Consider the following 19,581-nt stretch of genomic DNA (forward strand, 5'->3'; position numbering starts at 1 on the left):
TACCAGAAGTATCTATTGTATTAGAATGTGAAAGAGGAAAGCTATACTTTGAAAAAGTAATCAAATAGACTAATCATAGCTTTTTTCTGAAACAATAATTTCATAATAAAGAAGTACACTTAGCATAAATTGCTGAAATTACCTAATTTATAACCAAATCTAGTGTATCAGACATGGTCCAACAATTTTATTTTAGACCATCCTTTTTCATTTAAAAACATGCAAAAATCTAGCAATACATTTTTCCTCTTATTTTTATAATTAACTTTATAATTTTAATGTTGAATAAAATATCATAAACTGATTTATAACTATTTTTGTGTTTTCTCTCTATTTACATATAGCTAAATTTTGTATTTTATTTCATTACTGTTTACATAGATACACAGATTCTATTTGATTCAGCTTAGTAGAAATCATGCTGTTTACCTTTAATCATATTTAACGTTAGGTTGATTACACTGTTTTTAGCATAATGTGCTGTTATGTTAAGGTCACACTAATTCATTAAAGCTTGATACATTTTTAGCTTTACATATGTACCCTACTGTTTATTTTTTAAAAAGTACTCAAAGTAAGAGGTATTTTGTTAATGAGAGATACTCATTATCAAGAGTAATTGATTCTACTTGTTTGGTTAACTGATTTAGTAACATATATACCTCCATGAAATGTTTTGAGCTTTTTAGAAAATGTTAGTGTGATGTTAAATAAAAACTTCAAAATTAGAGCCCTCCATTGATACATAACAGATGAAATACATTTGTGCTCTATTATTGATAATAATCTCTATTAGAAGCCAAATGTAATTATTAACAGTATAGTCTAGTAACTTCTAATAGAAAAACAACATGGTCTTTACAACCACTACATCAAGTTAACTTTAAAACCTATATAGTTGTTTTTTTGTTGTTAAGTCAGATTTCCTGACTGGAACGCTGATTTTATTTAGCTGCTATTTTATTGTATGTTTGGCAAGTTACTTAAATTTTTTGTGCTGAGTTTTCCACTTTTAAAAAATGGAGATTGGAGTAAGTAAAGTAATGCATTTAAAGCACTTAGCTCAGTGACTCAGTAAATGTTGCTAGTATCATGATTAGAAGTTAGTAAAAAATTTTAAGCATAGAAACTATGAGTGATTTTTACTCCCTTATGTACTTTTATTGTCTTATACTTTTAGGTGGCAACTTTTCATATGGAATTTCAAGAGTACTACCTCTTAAGACATGCAGTCGACCAATCAGAATTGGTTTGTCAAGAAAAGCTAAGCTTAAACGACTTCATCCCTATCTGCAATAAATATGTTACGAGAACTTAGAAGAAGGTATTGGACTTTAATACTTCAAAACATTTCACATCTATAAATCTTCTGTTTCTTTCTTTGGATAAATGCTTCCTTCCAGCTTAGGAGTTTTGGGCTTTCTTTATTATAAAATATGGAGAGGGTTTTGTGTGTATGTATCTAATGTGTGTATCTACCTTTAAATGTTATAAAATATTTCTTTAGTGTTTCATATTGCATTAACAATATTCACATTAAAAAAGCAATGTTCACATTAAAGGCTTTTCATAATCTTATAAAATATGTCAACTTATTTTTCATGATACATGTATATAAAGCTTTTGTGGAGAACATTGCTAGTGTTTATTGGTTTCTCAAGAGGATCTATGACTCACAAAAAGGTAACGAACCACTGTTCAAATCCACTCTCCCTATTTTTAAAGTGAAAAAAAAAAACAGAAGTGCAAAGAGGATGGGTAAGTTTTTCAAGATCACTTAGTCAGGATTGGGATAGAGGCACTCTCCTCTGTAGCAATTTTTTCACCTTTCTTTGTATTCACTTTCTAGTTTTAGTTTCTCCCTCCAGAGTCTATCTTTGGCCCCAGAGCAGAATTATGATCATGTAGTTAATACCTACTATTAATTTGTTTATTCATAAAACAAAAATATTTTGATACTCCTGCTACTGTATTAGGCTCAGTAATAGAATACGTAAGAAGACATGTATAAGACTGGCCTTGTGGAGCTTAGTTTCTGTACATAGAGGAAATAAATGATATACATAATTTAAAGGTAACCATTAGTAGAGTAATACTTTTCAAAACACTTGGCAGAGAAATAACAATAAAGTGGGCTACTTAGCAAAAAGTAAGGAAAGAAGGAAGCATCAAAAAAGATAAAAATCAGAAAGCATACAATGACAGAAGGAACACTGACGTATCAATTCACAAAATAAATATGACTGGATTAAATTATCGTATTACAAGCCAAGGTTCTCAGACACATTAAAAACCATTTCAGACTCAGCTCTATACATTAACTTTGATCCCCCACCAGGTACTTTCTAACTTCAATATCCTGCTCTAATTTCTTGTTTTCCACCCCCCAGAACTCAGCACCTTCTCACACACTATATAATTTATATCTTGCTGGAATACAAGCTCCTTGAAGGCAGGTTTCTTTCCCCTCCCCCCACTAATATATCCCAAGTGCCTAGAATAGTACCTGCCCCTTGTAAGTACCCATAAAATATTATTTGAGTATACGAATGAATAAATTTCTACACCTGCTCATAATAGCTATGTCTTTTTGAATTCTTAATAGCTTTATGATCTTGGGAAAGTCTTTATATCTAAAAAGGGGATAATAACATCTCATGGGATCATTGTGATGATTAAATGAGCTAATACATGTGATATCTTTATAACAGCTCTGACAGAACTCCTCAGTAATGAATAACAATATACTGATACATAGTAAATACTCAATAATTAATAACTATTTAGAACGTTTGACTTGTTCTTTAATTTTTTTACTGTATCCTGAATTAGGTTATCTTTAGGAGTATGCCTATTCCTTTGAGTCTGATGAAGATATTCCTTTAACATTTTTTCTACATGGGTCCTCATCTTCCTTTTCCTTCTTTTTATTATTATTATAAGTCCCATGTTGGATTTTTCTTTTATCTTTATACAAGGCAGATCTCATCACAATCAAGGTTTGTCTTCACAAACCAAGGTTTGTCCTTTTCCCTATTCCTTGTTGCTGTGTGTGAACACTGAATTTTGTTCTCATATAAGTTTCTCTAGGGCAAATTTTTGTGCTTCCAGTCTTATTCCTAATTTTAGGAGGTTTTATATATGCTTTCATTCTTTCTCTAATAAATAGTATATAAATTTACAACCACTATTGGTTCTTTCACACTCTGAACTACGTGATAAGTTTAAATTCCTAGCACATACTGCTGCTGTGGTTTTCCATGCCACTACCCCACTACTACTTTGGTTTGTAGAGCTTTTCTCATTAAAATTTTGAGGAAGATTACACCTCCTCAAATGGGAAATTTGCTCGTGCTAGTGTCATTACTCAAGTACACCTTCCCCCAGTACCACCTACCCAAACACACATATGCACACAGAAACAGACCCCACCTTCCCTCTTCTCCCTAGTTCTGTGAATTCTTGTCTCTGGAATTAGAAAGTTGGAGGATAGGAGAGAGGTAACATTTTGGCTCTTTTGCTTTTGTCTTCATAGCCAGGTTTGAAGAGTCTGCATTGAGGGCTATGGTAGAAGACATTTAAAATTGAAATCCACCCTCTCTCCACATTGTTCTTTTTATGTTTGTTCCTAAAATGTAAAAGTTGAATGCTTTCAGATCAGAAGAAAAATATTCAAAGGATGAAAGCCACTTCAAAAAATACTTGCTTTTATTCAACCTTAGAATAAATCTCTGTGTTACTTCAGTTTAAAGTAACAAGCTTTTGGATGCATTAACAGTGAGCATGAGAAGAGAAGCAGAGCCTTCCACTAAATCAACTTGAAAAAGTTATGTTGATAGTCAGTGCCTTAAGTATGCAAACCTCCGAGTTAATGTCATCCATTTAACATTATTTAGTTAATCAAAATAGAAAACAAAATACGTAGTAAAGTTGATCTTTAGTTCCATCTAAATGGCCACATGAAAGGATATTTGTAGAGTTAGCCATAGTTTGGGAAATTTTTCTAATAACACAGACATTATACATATTTACATAGAAATACAGTAGTTTGTGACAGAATTTATACTACTAAAAATTATCTTTTGTGCTACGGGGACTAGGATATAAAGATATCAGAAGGGTTCTAAATTATATTTTTTCCATATAGTTGTAAAATATATCACTGAAGCTATCCTTCAAATATTCACATTTCATGTTTTTGTTGCTGTTGTTTTTGTTTGTAAGCACGGGCACATGCTATAACAGCAAACTGAGAAGAAATAGTCATTAAACTATTTTACCTATTGGGGGTACGGGCAAAAGAATAAACTCATAATCTAAAAGTCTCTACAATTATGTTTCTGTAATTTAATTTTATAATTTTGAGCACATGTAATTAAAAAAAAAAAAAAAAGAAGAAGAAGAAACCTTGGGCTTCCCTGGTGGCGCAGTGGTTAAGGATCCGCCTGCCAATGCAGGGAACACGGGTTCAAACCCTGGTCCGGGAAGATCCCACATGCCGCAGAGCAGCTGAGCCCGCGAGCCACAACTACTGAAGCCTGTGCGCTTAGAGCCTGTGCTCCACAACGGGAGAAGCCACCACAATGAGAAGCCTGCACACCTCAACGAAGAGTAGCCCCTGCTCTCTGCAAGTACAGAAAGCCCGCGCGCAGCAACGAAGACCCAATGCAGCCAAAAATAATAAATAAATAAATAAATAAAAATTAAAAAAAAAAAAAAGAAGAAGCCTTGAGGACCTCCTCCCTTAACTTCACTCATAACTCTTTACTCAGCATCTCTACTGTGATGTCTAATAGGCATCTCAAACCTAATATGTCCTGAACTGAGCTCCTGATATTTCCCCGCAAACCCCTCCTCTCACAGGCTTTCTCATTTCAGTGGGTGGTAACTTCATTCTTTCAGTTACTCAGGTTAGAGATCTTGGAGTCATTTTTGACACTTTTTTCTCACTACGCACAGCTGGCCCACTGCCAAATCCTCTTGGCTTTAGCTTTTCTTGCCAGGATGATTGCAGTAGAGTCCCAGTTGGTCTCCTTGCTTTTAGTATTTGCTCCCCTTCAATCTATTCTGAACACATTAGCCAGAATGATTCTTTAAGATATGTCATAGCACATCACAACTCTGCTCAAAACTTTCCGAAGGCTTTCCGACTGACTCAGAGAAAACGCCGAAATTCTTACTTTCATGTACAAGGGTATGTGATGATTTGACGCTCTCAATTCCCTAAACTCCTCTCTACTATTTTCCCCTTCTTCATTCTACTGAAACCACACTGACCTTGTTCGTTGGATACACTAGGAGTGTCGCTGCCTCAGGGCTTCTTCACTTGCTTTCTTTTCCTGGAATGCTTGTTCCTAAAATATCTGTATAGCTTGCCTTGCACTCCCTTCCTTAGAACTTCATTCAAATGTCACTTTCTCAATGTGGCTTTTTCTTTCTGTTAACATTCATATGTCCCTTCCGTGCTTTTATTTTTTCCTCCTTAATACTTTGCCATCAACAGACTATGTATTTTACTTATTTATCTTGTTTATTGTCAGCCTTTCTCACTAAATTTTAAACTCTGGGAGGGCAAAAGTTTTTCTTACTTATCACTGTGTTTCCAGTGCCTAGGAACGGTGCTTGACACAATAAGTATTCAGTAAGTGTTAGCTGAATGCAAGAATCAACAAAGTAAACAAGAATAGTTATGTCTTAAATGTATCACTTTGAGTAAACTTTTCTTCTCTAGGCACATAGTTCTGCAAGTCCTGGCATTTAAAGTCCTCTTCCCTCTTCTTTGCTATTCTTTGTTGCATTTTCTCCTTGAGCCAAAGATGTCAAAACAAAGCTTGAATCTAGATCGCTTACTGTGTATCTTTCTTCAGAAATTATCTTTCTTCAGCTGCTTAGCTTGTCAGAATTTTAAATGTCTTCCACTTTTTTTTATGAAGAGAAAAATAAGGTAGAACAAAGTAAAAGCATATATAATTTCTAAATAATTTTGAAAACTAAATTATAAAAATACTTCTCAAAATTCAATGTCCTATCTCTTATCCCATTTAAAATTTTTATAAAATCAGTTTAATACATTTAAATTTTCTAATTACGTATTCCCTTTGCATTAGTAAACAAAAAACCCAGCTATTAGAACAAGTTTTTATTTATTTTTGCCTTTTTACTTTTATGTTTTCCTTTAAATAGTCTTTTAAATTTTATTTGTTTTTGAAATGTTAATATCTAGACATGGTACAAAATGCAAAGGATAGAGAAAAAAAAGAAACAGTGAATATAAGTCCTTCTCTTACTTTTTGACATTCAGCGATCCGATTTTTCTTGATGGAGGAAACAACTGTTAACAGTTCCTTGCCCCTACATATTTCTATGAAACAATAACTTTTTATTATTAATAAGCACATAAAGTATTTTTAGTAGTTATCTGTTCTGTAACTATACTTTTTTTTACAGAATACTTAATAAATTCAATAATGTATGTATTTCAACATGTTAAAAATTTGAGGTTAAGAGGAGAAAAAACTTAATGCTAAAGAAACTGAAACATAAAAAGTCAAATGGGTTTAGTGTATCTGACATTTTGACTAAAATAACAATTTTTAAAGCAACTATAGTAATTCTGATTTAACTTTTAAAAATAGCCTTAATACCACTTTAACATTATATTCATATTTCAATAAACATAATTTTATTGACATACTTAATTACATAATCCATATGTCTCCTTCTTCTTAAAAAATCTTTGTGATTGATTCTGCTGCCTGGCTAATTGCCATTGCATTTTCTTTCCCTTATGTCATTGCTCTACATTCAGTAGCTCTAATTCCTACTCATTTATTTTGTAATCTTCCATATATATATATTGCTCTACATTCAGTAGCTCTAATTCCTACTCATTTATTTTGTAATCTTCCATATATATATATACATATCCCTTCTCTTCTCAGAGTTTTTATTTCTCTTTGCCCTTCCCTGCCTCCTTTCACTAGAAAAAACACTCTTAAGCGTCACTGAGGACTTTGGCCATTTTTCAGTGTGCCTTTTCTCTTATTTCTTTGCATTGCTAGCTGCCTAGCACCTATGATACCTTTGCTTTGTGATAATACACTACCTCTTATTTTCCTGACCATACTATTTTTTTTAATTCTCTGATTTTTAGATATAAGCAAACTCCAAAGTTTAGCCCATGGACTTTTGCTTTTTACTTCTGTATTGTATTCCTTAGAAATTTCCTCAATTTGATGGGATCATTTACCATACCAAATTTATGGTTTAGGTGCCAAATTATATCTTTCTCAAATTCTAATTTCAATTGTATAACAATAATAAAGAAACCTAATATCCATTAGATGTATGCTATGAGTCAGGAGCTATTCTAAATCTTTCCATATATTAAATCATTTAATCCTTAAATAACCTCACAGATTTCTATCTCTGTTTTACATTGTGAGTTTAAATAACTGGTCTAAGTTCAAAAAGTGTTAACTGGCAAAATTAGAATTTAAACCCAGGCAGCCTGCTTCAGGGCCAAGGTGCCTAACTGCTACCGTATACTGCTCTAATTTCCACATTGCTACAGGTCAATAACTTCAACTCATATCTAAAATCCTATCAGTCATCATTCACTCTTCCACCTGACATTTATATCGTGCTATCAAATCCTGTTGCTTTCTTTTCCTAAGGAGTTCTCTGACCTATTCATCCTTTTCCATTCTTTTTATAATGTGACTTGACCTAATGTAACTTTCTGGGTGATCACCCCACAGCTTCCCTATAACTAACTAGTCTGTTAACGCTTCACTTTCTCCAACTAATATTTTCCCATTTTACTAATGTTCTTTCCACTCTTAAAGTGCTCTCCTCTCTTACCTATTTAAATCTTATCCAGCCTCACATTACAATCTCTATAATGCTGTCTCCAGCTATTTGAATGTGTTATAATTACTATGAACCATAAATAACATTAGTGCTTTCTTTAAAAATTCACCCATAAAACATTTATTACACCTGTCATACGATTTATCTCTTCACCTATCTAAGCTTGTGCATAGGCATCATATTAGGAACTTCTTTTTAGTCTCTAAAGCACTTTATCAGTGTCTTGTATTCAAAAACGTTTATTGATTATATGCTGAATATTAATATAGCATTTATTTCATGATTTTGTATGCTTGGCTTTGTATTTTTATTGATAAATCTACTAAGTTTGTAGCCTTTTTAGTTTGCAGAAGAGAATATAGCTAAATCCAATGGGGCTTTTTGACATTTTTGTCTTTGGCTCTTTCTTGCTTACTCTGTCTCTCTCAGAATTTAGGCCAGCTTCAAAGCAGAACCCAACTTTTTCCTCACAAGGCTTGTATAAATGCCTTTAAAAACAAACAACACCTACTTAAATTGATTTACACACTTGTTGTTTATTTTTTTTTCATTAATTAATTTATTTATTTTTGGCTGCATTGGGTCTTCGTTGCTGCACGCCGGCTTTCTCTAGTTGCGGCGAGTACGGGGCTACTCTTTGTTGCGGTGCGCGGGCTTCTCATTGCGGTGGCTTCTCTTGTTGTGGAGCACGGGCTCTAGGCACATGGGCTTCAGTAATTGTGGCACGCGGGCTCAGTAGTTGTGGTGCATGGCTTAGTTGCTCCGCAGAATGTGGGATCTTCCCGGACCAGGACTCGAACCTGCGTCCCCTGCATTGGCAGGCGGATTCTTAACCACTGCGTCACCAGGGAAGCCCCTTATTGTTTATCCTTGATAACACTGATTTTCAACAAAACTTTATGAAATTTTTATGTACTTTCACCTATAGGCAAAAATCAATGTTTTATAAAATTATATTTTGTGTCTTTTAAAGTTTGTTTCACAAAACAATACCACACAAATCGACCACTATTCTAAATGCTGCACGTGGAATGATTATCCTCAGCATTACTGTTATTGTCATTATCAGCCATCAAGTACCTTTATGAGTAGGACAACTTGCTATAGGACAAATGGACTTCGTGTGAATAACCAAAATTTAGAGGCAGCTTATTGTAATGGGGCAGAACAAAGGGTTCTTTCATCGCCTGCTGGGTGGATCAGAGTCTTCAGCTGCTACTTCATTTTCTAATCACTTTAGTAGCATTTTGTTCAAACATTTTATATACTTTCACAAAATTTCTCTACACGTCTAAATCTCCTCCTTTTTTGGGAGTGACAAACTTATGGATAGAAAATTTTAATTTGCATGTTGCAGAGTGGTATAGAAATTAGCTCAATGTATACTTCTGTGTACATACTGATTTATTTCTCTAAAACAGACTTAAATCACATATATTTTTTAAACTTTTATTTAATAATTAAAACTTTTTTTTGACAGGAAAGAAATTTCTTTAAGTGAACATATTTTGATTAGAATGCCACAAAGTTGGACTTGCATCTAGGAATATTTTCGAAACTGCTGTATACACAGAAAGTGTAATAGCACCCACGATTCATAAATATACAATGTTATAAAGTTGTATGGAGCTGAACATGTGTTTATCTGAAGAGATATAACACTCTCGTGCTAGATTAAAACTCTTGTTAAGAAATGAGAGAGTGTAGTTTTATAACCATTAACATTTTTATAATACTAACTTAAAAAAATTAATAGACTTATTTCTTAAAGTAGTTTTAGATTTACAGAAAAATTAAATAGAAAGTACAGAGTTTTTGTATACTACTACCCACTCCTCCTCCCCAGTTTCCCTGTAACATTTTGTGTTGCTGTGGTACATATGTTATAATTGTTGAACCAAAATTGATACATTAGTATTAACTAAAATTTACAATTTGCATTAGAGTTCATACTTTGTGTTGTACAGTTCTGTGAGTTTTGTCAAATGCATAAAACCATGTATTCACTGTTACAATACCATACAGAATAGGTTCACTGCCCTAAAAATCCTCTCTGCTCCACTTATTCATCCCTCTTCACTCCCCCACGCCCACAACTTCTGACAGCCACTCATCTTTTTACTGTATTTATAGGTTTGCCTTTTCGATAATATCATATAGTTGGAGTCATGTTTTACATATTTGCACCCTGACTTCTTTCACTTAGCAGTATTTATTTAAGATTCCTATAATCTTAGTTTTTCTAGCCAGGGATCTTATATGAGAAGACTTAGGTTTCAAATATTTTAGGCCCTCACCTTCTATCAATACAGTTTCTTTTAGGGAAAAAGGGACTAATTATAGTTCATTTTAAATTGTGGTTGTGTCTACCTATAAAATTCTGAAAGTGTTTCTCTCATAGATTTTCTTTTTGGGGATTCTTTAAAGGAATTACACTATCAACATTAACAAAAGCTTTTCTTTTTGAACAGAGACATTTCAAAGCATTTTAAGCCATGATAAAATTGCTCCAAAGGAAGTTTTATCTTCTATTTTGTTAGCAAGAGCTGCACTTAGGAGCCAAAATGCACCAGAGACTAAATGGTCAACATTAAGATGGAGCTGTAAAAGTCTATGCTAGGCCTGGAAAGTTTCTACTAAGTGGAAATCAAAACCACTAACCAATATAAGGGAATATTTTAATGTGTTATTTTTGTGATGTATAATGAATGAATGCCCTATGATGTGCTGCATGGACAACCAAATACTATTAGTAATTCCAGTTCTGTGACTATATGAATGTTAATAACCATCAAGTATGTATTTAGACCCAGTAAATGTCCAGCAGTTTGCCAACTACTGTGTGGAATATTCATGTATATATCATGGTTCCAGATTAAGAGAGTATACAAATTTAGCTAATAAAATCTAAGAGGCAGGTATAGCCATTATTTTGTAATAACTTTAAATGGAGTATAACCTATAAAAATATTGAATCCCTATGTTGTACACCTAAAACTAATATAATATTGTAAATCAATTATACTTCAATAAAAAAAATACACCCACCCCCCCCAAAAAAAATCTAACAGGCAAAATCCATTAAACAACTAATATAATAGGATATTTGAGATTTCATTCTGACTCTCTCTGCATGACCTTGAATATGTCATGTAGCCTCATTTGGCTTTCAAATGTTTCTTCATTTGGTATACTGTAATCACTAAAATAACTTCTGTCATTCTGTTGTTCTGCAAATGAAACACCCTGTGGGTTACTAATTGAAAATAAAAGGAGAAATACCAAGAGGGAAAGATATTGAATGTAGATAACAAAGAATGTGTAATATTTTTAGGTACTTTAGCAACTTTTAATTGCTATTAAAGGATGATGGAAAAGAAAAAGAATAAAGATTTAGGGTAGTGATCATCATTATCTCTCATGTATCTCAAGTAGGAAGTATATGATCTGTTTCCTAACTCATTCATTTATTCCTGCTCTCAACAAACATTTACTGAGGGCATATGATGAGTTTGGAACTGAATAAATGACCTCATTTCTATAAATCCTCTCATTTGTAAAACTCAGATCGTATTACTCATCATTCTTTCTATACGGGAACCATCCTTTTAAGGGAACCTACCCATGGAATGGTTTGGGCCTGACTTGTAAGGAACTCCCTCTTAAATTAATTCCTATTCTATATCATAAGAATGATTGCTTGGATTTTCTGACGTCTTTTATAAAGACAATACTATGGAAGTGATCTGTTTTCCACACCTGAAAAAAGAAGTTTCAGTAGCTCTAAAGTTTGTGATTATGGGGACTAGTGGAGTGAAGTAAGGGTTATGTGATCGATTTTCAGGGACTAACATTAGAGATAATATACATGAAATGTCTAGCACAGCTCCTGGTACACAGCAAGCATGTAATTACTAATAGTTATTATTATTAATATTTTAGAAAGGAGTTTTATCATCACTTATAGGTTATAAATAAAAAGTTACTAATAGGGTATCCTGCCTTAAAGGATTCCACATATGAAGCATAGGCTGAGGAATATTTACCCTTATGCTTTGAAGTCTGCTGTTTGTTTTGAATATTTACTTTCCAGGACACTTTCTTTATTAAGGCACAATTCAACCATTATACATGTTTGGCCAGTTTACTTTAACATGTGTAATGTTCTGTGCCAGGTCCCATGGAAATCCTTTTACTATAAAACAAATTTAAAAAGGATATAGCAGTTTTTTTATTGCAGTAAAATATGCATAATACAAATTTACCATTTTAATCATTTTTAGGTATACATTTCAGTGACATTAAGTACATTCATGGAGTTATATATAGCACTTTTGAACTTCTCTTTATTTAAAAATATTTTGCTTAGTTTTCCTTTCTTATCACATGAGTGACATAATAATTTCATAACAACAGAAGGGAAAAAACTCTCATTTTTGCAACTCTTTCTAGTTTTTGACTCAAACTGATTTTATGGTAGAATTCTTAGCTATGGCTAACACATTCCTATGTGTCTTTGAAAACTGCTTGGGAATTTGTTAGAACTTGGATGTAAAGTTCCTTTGCTTAACAGCTTTTTCTTACAAAGACAGTACATCAAGGTGATAAGTTTTAAATTGAGATAGAATTATGAAAGTAATTGAGATTATACTTGAAATTAAATTAGCAAAATACTTAGTAATTTTTAGGCATAAAAATACTGCATATTGGTAAATTTGAAAGAAAGCATGAAACATTATTAGATTAAAATAGATAAAACACATTATTTAGTTGAATAAACATTCCTTGAGTATTTGATGTATACAAAACACTTGGCAAGTACTGTGGTATTTATAGAGATAGACAAGGTATGGAGTTTTAATCTAATTGAAGGGAAAAACATATTGACAGATAATACAGAACAGAGTGAACAATCTTTGTGCTGTAGAGGTGTAGCAATCTGAAAGATTGAACCTGGCTGGGGAGTGAGAATTTATATGAAACATGTAGAATTTAAACTAAATCTTAAGATTTTAAAAAATTATACATTAGGGGTAGGACAGAGAAGATTCTATTCAGAATAGCCTGAAGATGAGCAATTTAGTTTAACTGGAGATTTATACATTTGTTAATGATATATTTTTCATTTTATGATTTTTATATAAAATCATGGGGATTATAGACTAAAAAGAAAATATATTGAAGGACTTAATCCTCTTCTTATAGTGAAAAATTGTTCCTTATTTTATTTTTTGAAATTCCTTTTAATTTGAGAAATTGATTTGTGTTCAATAAATCGGAAGATTAAAAGAGGTTTTCTGGGATAGGAAGCATGTACTGAAATTCCAGGATTTAGAACAAATTAATTTTTAATATTTCACACATTATACCTCCAATAAAGAATAATGAATGCTCTCATTTTCTAGTGATTCCTATGCCTTTGGAAAATTCTTTCTCTAAACCAGAAGTGCAGAATTGTAGCTAGTTTATCATTATCGTCCTTATGTGTATTTGTATAGTTTTTGAAAAGTTTATAGTGCATTCTATATTTTGCATCATTAAATCTTCTTACCAATCCATTTTCATCCCCATTCCAGCTAATGAAACTAATGTTTAGTTTAAGAGACTTTTTCAAGTAAGCAGATTATAAGACTTTAGATCCTAACACAGTACCTGTCACATAGTAAATGCTGTTGAACTGAAATGAAGGCTAATGCTCTTTCCATTAACTTTATAACTGCTATCTGCTTTAATGTTGCTTTTCTTCTTTTCTTCCTTTTATTCTCCTTTCTTTTGAGTGCTACAGTATGCAAGACATCAGGATAACTCCTGGATATACAATGAATATCAAACTTGGTTGCTCTCATGAGGCTGACAACCTAGTTGGGAAGATATAGGAGTCATACATTTAAAAGTTAAAAAAAAATAAAGTCAATTCTCTTTTTTTTCTTAAATCTCACAGACTAAGTAGAAAGGAAGAAATCCAAAAAAGTAGAGTTATGTATCTAATCATAGTGCATAGTATCTTAATCTTTAAATGTTAAAACATTTCTACATGTTTACAATTCTATTTATGAATATCTATTTTGAGTATTCATAATTTAGGGCATTGGCTAAAATTTAATGAAAATGTTAAATTTAATTTCCTCAATTAAAAAATATTTGTATATTAAACATTAAAGTCATGGCATGACATTAAATGATGGTAAGGTTTATGGGCTCTTGATGAATTCTGAATATCTTGTCTCCATTACTCATTAGTTAAATGTTAGCACCTTGCCAGTGCTGGGTTTTAAAAAGAAGATTGCAAATAAATGAGACATTAATAAATCTATCAATACATGAATATTTAACTCAGACATATAAGATTATGTAATAGTTTAAATGTTGCACAAAATAATCCATTTATGTTCATGTCCACATTTCTTATCACTTTAAACATATATGTATGTATTTTAACCATAGTTTTATTTATGCTGAAGCCTAGCTTGGCAAACAGGTGGAAAAGCTTCTAAATTCATTACATTGAACATATAATTTAAAAAATTAAAACATGACCTTATTAAAATTTTTTTCAAGCTGTCATTGGACAAAATAGAATAATGTCATATTTGACAATGTTCTTATATGTGAGAAAGGATTTTATTTAACATTAGTTAGTCCCTAAAAATGAGTTTATGATGAATTGATTATTACCTCATCCCATTCCTAATTGCAGATTTATAAGAGGTAAAATTTATTTAGTGATAGGAGTTAAAAAAACATTTTAAAAGGATTGTTGAATAGATAGATTCAATATTCTTTAAGTTTTTAAATTTTTAACATTCCTCGACCTTCAGCCATGAAAGTCTTTTCAGTTTTGGAAATTCTGACAAAATATGCCTGCCTTAACTTTCTATTCTGAAGCAAAATGGAGAAAAAAAAATATTTCTCCAGATAACTATGTGCTAATTTTCAGTTTCACTGTTGTTTGAGTCTATGTTGAAAGTTCTTCTTTCTGATCTAATACTTAGTTCTTTAAATATTTCCCTCTGACTTGAGTACTATGGGAAACGTGGACCTCTTTCTCTGACATATGGAGACATAATCACCAGATTGGGTTTTGGTTTTTCGGTAGAAAAGGAGTCGGGCAAGAGATGAAAATAAATGCAACGTTATGACTTTTGGTTACATCATACCCTGCATTTCCAAAAAGGGTGTGAAACAAATAAACTGAAAGCAGAAGCAGCATATTGTAGCAGAAAGAAGCATGGGGTTTTGAAGATAGATAGATCTGGCTACAACCCATTATAATTTCTTAGATTCTCTGTTTCTTCATCTCCAAATTGTTGAGAGTAAGGCCTAACTTTCAAGGTTTTTATCAGAATTATAAAGTTTGTAAGCTGTCCAACAGAGTGCCTGGTACATGGTAGGCATTTAATAAATGATGACAATTAATATTTAACTAAGCACTGTCATGAACAGTTGCTCAAATACTTATTATTATTCATTAATATAAGAATAGAATTAACTTACTAATTCATCCAAAATATTTATTGGGTACTTGCTATGTATAAGGCACTGTTCTAGGCACTCAGAATATGTCAGTGAACAAAATAGACAGAATTTACTGCTCTTATAGATCCTAAATGCTAATCAAGGCAGACATAATATAAACAATAGACATTACAATTAAGTAAATTATATAATATGTTAGAAGATGTTAAATAAAAGCAGAATGGGGTAAGGGAGAGGGGCAATGTATGTGGAGGAGGAGGTTTTAATATTAAATAGGGTGGTCTGGGTAGGGGTCATTGAAAAATTAAGACTGAAACAAAGACTTGCAGGAAATGAGAGAGTAAGATCTGACTTGTGATTAAAAGGATCACTCTGATTGTTGGGAAATAGATGGTGGAGAGGAAAGAACAAGATAAAGATCTGTTAGGAGCTGAAATGGAACAGAAGCTTGGCCCAAGGTGGTAAGAGAGTTGGTGAGAACTGACTTTATTTTGGATACATTTTGAAGGTAGAAGCAAAAGAATTTTCTGACATTGGATGTGTGATGTGAGGAAAAAAAGTCAAGGATAACTCCAAGATGTTTGGCTCCAGTAACTTAAAGAATGCTGGTGCTATCAAATTAGGGGTAGTAGGCTGAGGATGGAGAAGGCTTGAGGGGTTGGTGCTGTAAGCTTAATTGTATCCCCCTGAATTCATGTAAAAGACTAACCCCCAGTGTGATGGTATTTGGAGCTGGGGCCTTGGGAGGTAATTAGGCTTAGATAAAGTTGTAAAAAAGTGAGGTCCTCATAATGGAATTAGTGTCCTTATAATAAAAGAAACCGGAGCGCTTGCTTCCTTTCTCTCCCCCACCGCCTTCTCTCGTTCTTCCTCTCCCTGCACACACTGAGGAAAGGCCATGTGAGGACACGCAGAAAAGGTGGCCATCTGCAACCCACGGAGAGACCTCTCACCAGACACTGACCCTGCTGGCACCCTTATCTTGGACTTCCATTCTCCAGAACTGTGAGAAATAAATTCCTGTTGTGTAAGCCCAGTCTGTGGTTTTTTATTATGGCAGCCTGAGCTGACTAACGTAGTTGGTATCAGGAGTTGGTTTTAGACATACTGAATCTGAGATGTTTATTAGATATCTAAGTGGAAATGTTAAGGGTAGGATAGGCTAGTCTGGAGTTTTGAAGCAACACCTGTTTTAGAGATTTAAATCTGGTAGTCAACAGTTTATTGAAGGTATTTAAAACTGTGGAAATGGATGTGATAACCAAGAGAATGAACATAGACAGAGGAGAGGACTAAAGATTTAACGTTGGGACACTCCAATATTAAAAGATCAATAAAAAGAAGAGAAAATATCAAAGGAGAAAAGAGAAATGAGTGAGCTAATAGAAAAAACAAGGGAGTGTGATATATGGAAAGCCAAGTGAAGAAAGTGTATCACTCCTTTCTTAATGAAGAAAACAGACGTGTGGACACAGTGGGGGAACGGGGGGTGGGACGAACTGGGAGATTAGGATTGACATATATACACTACCATGTGTAAAATTAATAGCTAGTGGGAACCTGCTGTATAGCACAGGGAGCTCGGCTCAGTGCTCTGTGATGACCTAGATGGGTGGGAGGGAGGTCCAAGAGGGAGGGGATATATGTATACATATAGCTGATTCACTTTGTTGTACAGCAGAAACTAACACACCATTGTAAAGCAACTACAGTCCAATAAAAAAATGTACTGCAAAAAAAAAAAAAAAAGATTGACAATTGAGCTTAGCAATGTGGAGATCACTGATGATGTTGAGTGGAATGGTTTCAGTGCAGCAATGGGGCAAAGCTTGATTGGCATGAGTTTAAGAAAGAGTGGGAGAGAAATAGGCCACAGTGAATACCAACGGCTTTTAAAGGAGTTTTGCTGGAAAGGGGAGCAGAGAAATGGGGGTAGTAGTTATAGGGAAAGAGTGAAAAGAGGATTTTTTTAAACATGGGAGAAATGATAGTTTCTTTGTATGCTGATGGAGAATAAGTAAAGAGCATAAAATTGATGTAGAAGAGAAAGGGAAGAATTGCTAGAAACTTGTCTACGAGTAGGCAAAAAGAGATGGTATCTAGTGAACTTGTGGAAGATTGGCTTCAGATAGGAGCTTGAAAGTTTATTACTTCTGCTAACAGGTGAGAAGGCAGGTGTGTGTAGATGTGATGGTGAAAGTCTCTGGATGTTCCCTTTTGATTATTTCAAATCCTTCATAATATAGGAAACTGATTATATGCTGAGACTGATGTTTATAAAGGAGGTGTTCGTAGGATTTCCAAAGAGAGAAGAACATCTGAAATAGTTGTCTAGGAGAGTAGGAGAATCAGTAGACCAAGATCTATGGTTTTTCTGTCTGGCAATATTAGGGTCCCATTTGAGGTTCATGGTTGAATTTTAAAGTGAGAGCAGTCATGTGTGGAATTGCATTTTTCTCCAGTCACGCTCAGCTTCATGTGTTCAGACTTAGAATTGGTAGAGGATTGTATATAACCAGTGGCATAAATTTCACCAAGCAAATTCAAATCAGTGAGAGAAGGGCAAGGAATATAACAAGGATTAATTATCAGGATTAACTATGTAATTTAAACTGGGTGAGGAGAAGAGTAAGGACATCAAAAGGAATGAGGGACAGTGAAAGAGTGGTAGCATTAATGGCTTGGAAGTCCCAGTGGAATCAAAGGATTATTGGGTTTGGAAGACTATAGGAAATGAGCTTGCAAGATAGGAGATTGTGGCAGAGAATAAGATGTATGAAATTGAGATTATGGAGAGATTGCTGTGTCTAGGTTCTGGCAATGGGAAAGAGTGACTGAGGTAGTACGAGAAGATTATTATTATAGGAAAACATTCAAGTAACTAACAGGTTGGAGTGCCAGGAGAATTTATTTAAATGTATACTGAAATTACCACAAATATGAAAGGAGTAGTATTAGAGAGTGACGGTGAGCCAGCCTAAAATTGTTCAGAAGTGAGGAGTATGACCTAGGGACTTCAGATGACAGCAATAATGATGGTTTAGAGGGTGAATTTGATAACCTGGTTCCAAAGCTATGGATTTTTAGGAAGGAGGTAGGGCAAATTCTTGAAAGCTGCAATGAAAACATGAAGGACATTTACCCTACTTCAGAATCAGTGGTAGAAGTGCCATGGGAGAAACACCAGCCTCCTTTTGAGAAGGCTACAGGGGAAGCAATGTTTTTAGGGGAGAGCCAAGTTTCCCTCAGTCCAGTAAGGTAGAGAAGGTTCAACAAGAGACTGACACGTTTGAGAAGAGATTCATGGAGCAGAAATAAAAAGACTGATGCTGGCTGGAAGTTGATTGGAGTTATTGGAGACTGTGAGATAACTGAGCATGCAGAGGAGGAAGAGTGGACGGGGGAGAAACTGAGGCCAGTTTACCTGTGCTTAGCACTCTCAACAGTTTCATGGAATGTGTCCCAGACTGTGCCTTCCATCTCATGTCTGCTCCTATTCTGTCTTGTACTTTAAGCCACCCAGTGAATTTATAAATAAATTAACTATCATTTTCCCACTAAAAATGACACGCTTAGAATAATGGACATTCTCAGAAAGACCTGCAATCCTTCCCGGTTTTCCTTGAGTGAAATTTGTGTCAGAGTCCCCTACCTATTCTTTCCATTAGCTTTAGGTGAAGAGCATCCATACCTTCCCCTTCCCCAGCAGGAGAGAGACCCTCCATGCTCAAGAGTTTCTTGTTCTGTCTCATATTTATCCCATATTCACATCCCCTTCTTTCAGATCACCCCATTATGATCAAGAATAAGGGGTCAGCGCCCTGGACTCCTTATGAAAGGCTAGAAGGGAGAATCCCCACAGCAGTGTTGCAGGTTGTTACTGAGTCTCCAAGCTTGGCAAGAGGTTAATGACATTCCTGTTTTGTTACTTTCTATATTTATTGCTTTATGGATAGACCATGTGGCCTATACTATTTCTACATTTTGTAGTGTATTGAGATTTTCTTCGTGGCCTAGTACATGATTAATTTTTATAAATATGCCATAAACATTTAAAAATAATGTATATATTTTAGATGTTAGGTACAAAGTTCAATATCGAAAAAGTCTAGCATTGTCATTATAGAATTACAATTCTTTTTTAGTGTGTGTACTTCTTTCAGCTTCTGAGAGGTGTATGTTAAAAGTTTTCATGATTTAATTTTTGTTGAATCTCCTTGGATCTAACTTTTT

General features: G+C 33.8%; 1 protein-coding gene across 7 annotated transcripts in view; it reads left to right on the plus strand.

Moving 5' to 3' along the window:
• Positions 1–19,581, plus strand: part of RAD51AP2 (RAD51 associated protein 2) — a 66,237-nt gene that overhangs the window by 32,143 nt on the left and 14,513 nt on the right. For 3 of the 7 annotated variants that reach the window (XR_014234681.1, XR_014234682.1, XR_014234683.1), the window contains one exon: positions 1,181–6,198. Coding sequence is in view for 1 of the 7 variants with exons in the window: in XM_082356470.1 (XP_082212596.1) it covers positions 1,181–1,299 (119 nt within the window). In the remaining 6 variants the exon portion in view is untranslated. Of the gene's footprint in view, positions 1–1,180; positions 6,218–19,581 lie in introns of those variants that run through there. The other 4 variants (XR_014234684.1, XR_014234685.1, XR_014234680.1 and 1 more) reach the window with 3 other exon arrangements.

This window comes from Balaenoptera borealis (assembly GCF_965194805.1).
Source record: "Balaenoptera borealis genome assembly, chromosome: 15".
Lineage (NCBI taxonomy): Eukaryota > Metazoa > Chordata > Mammalia > Artiodactyla > Balaenopteridae > Balaenoptera > Balaenoptera borealis.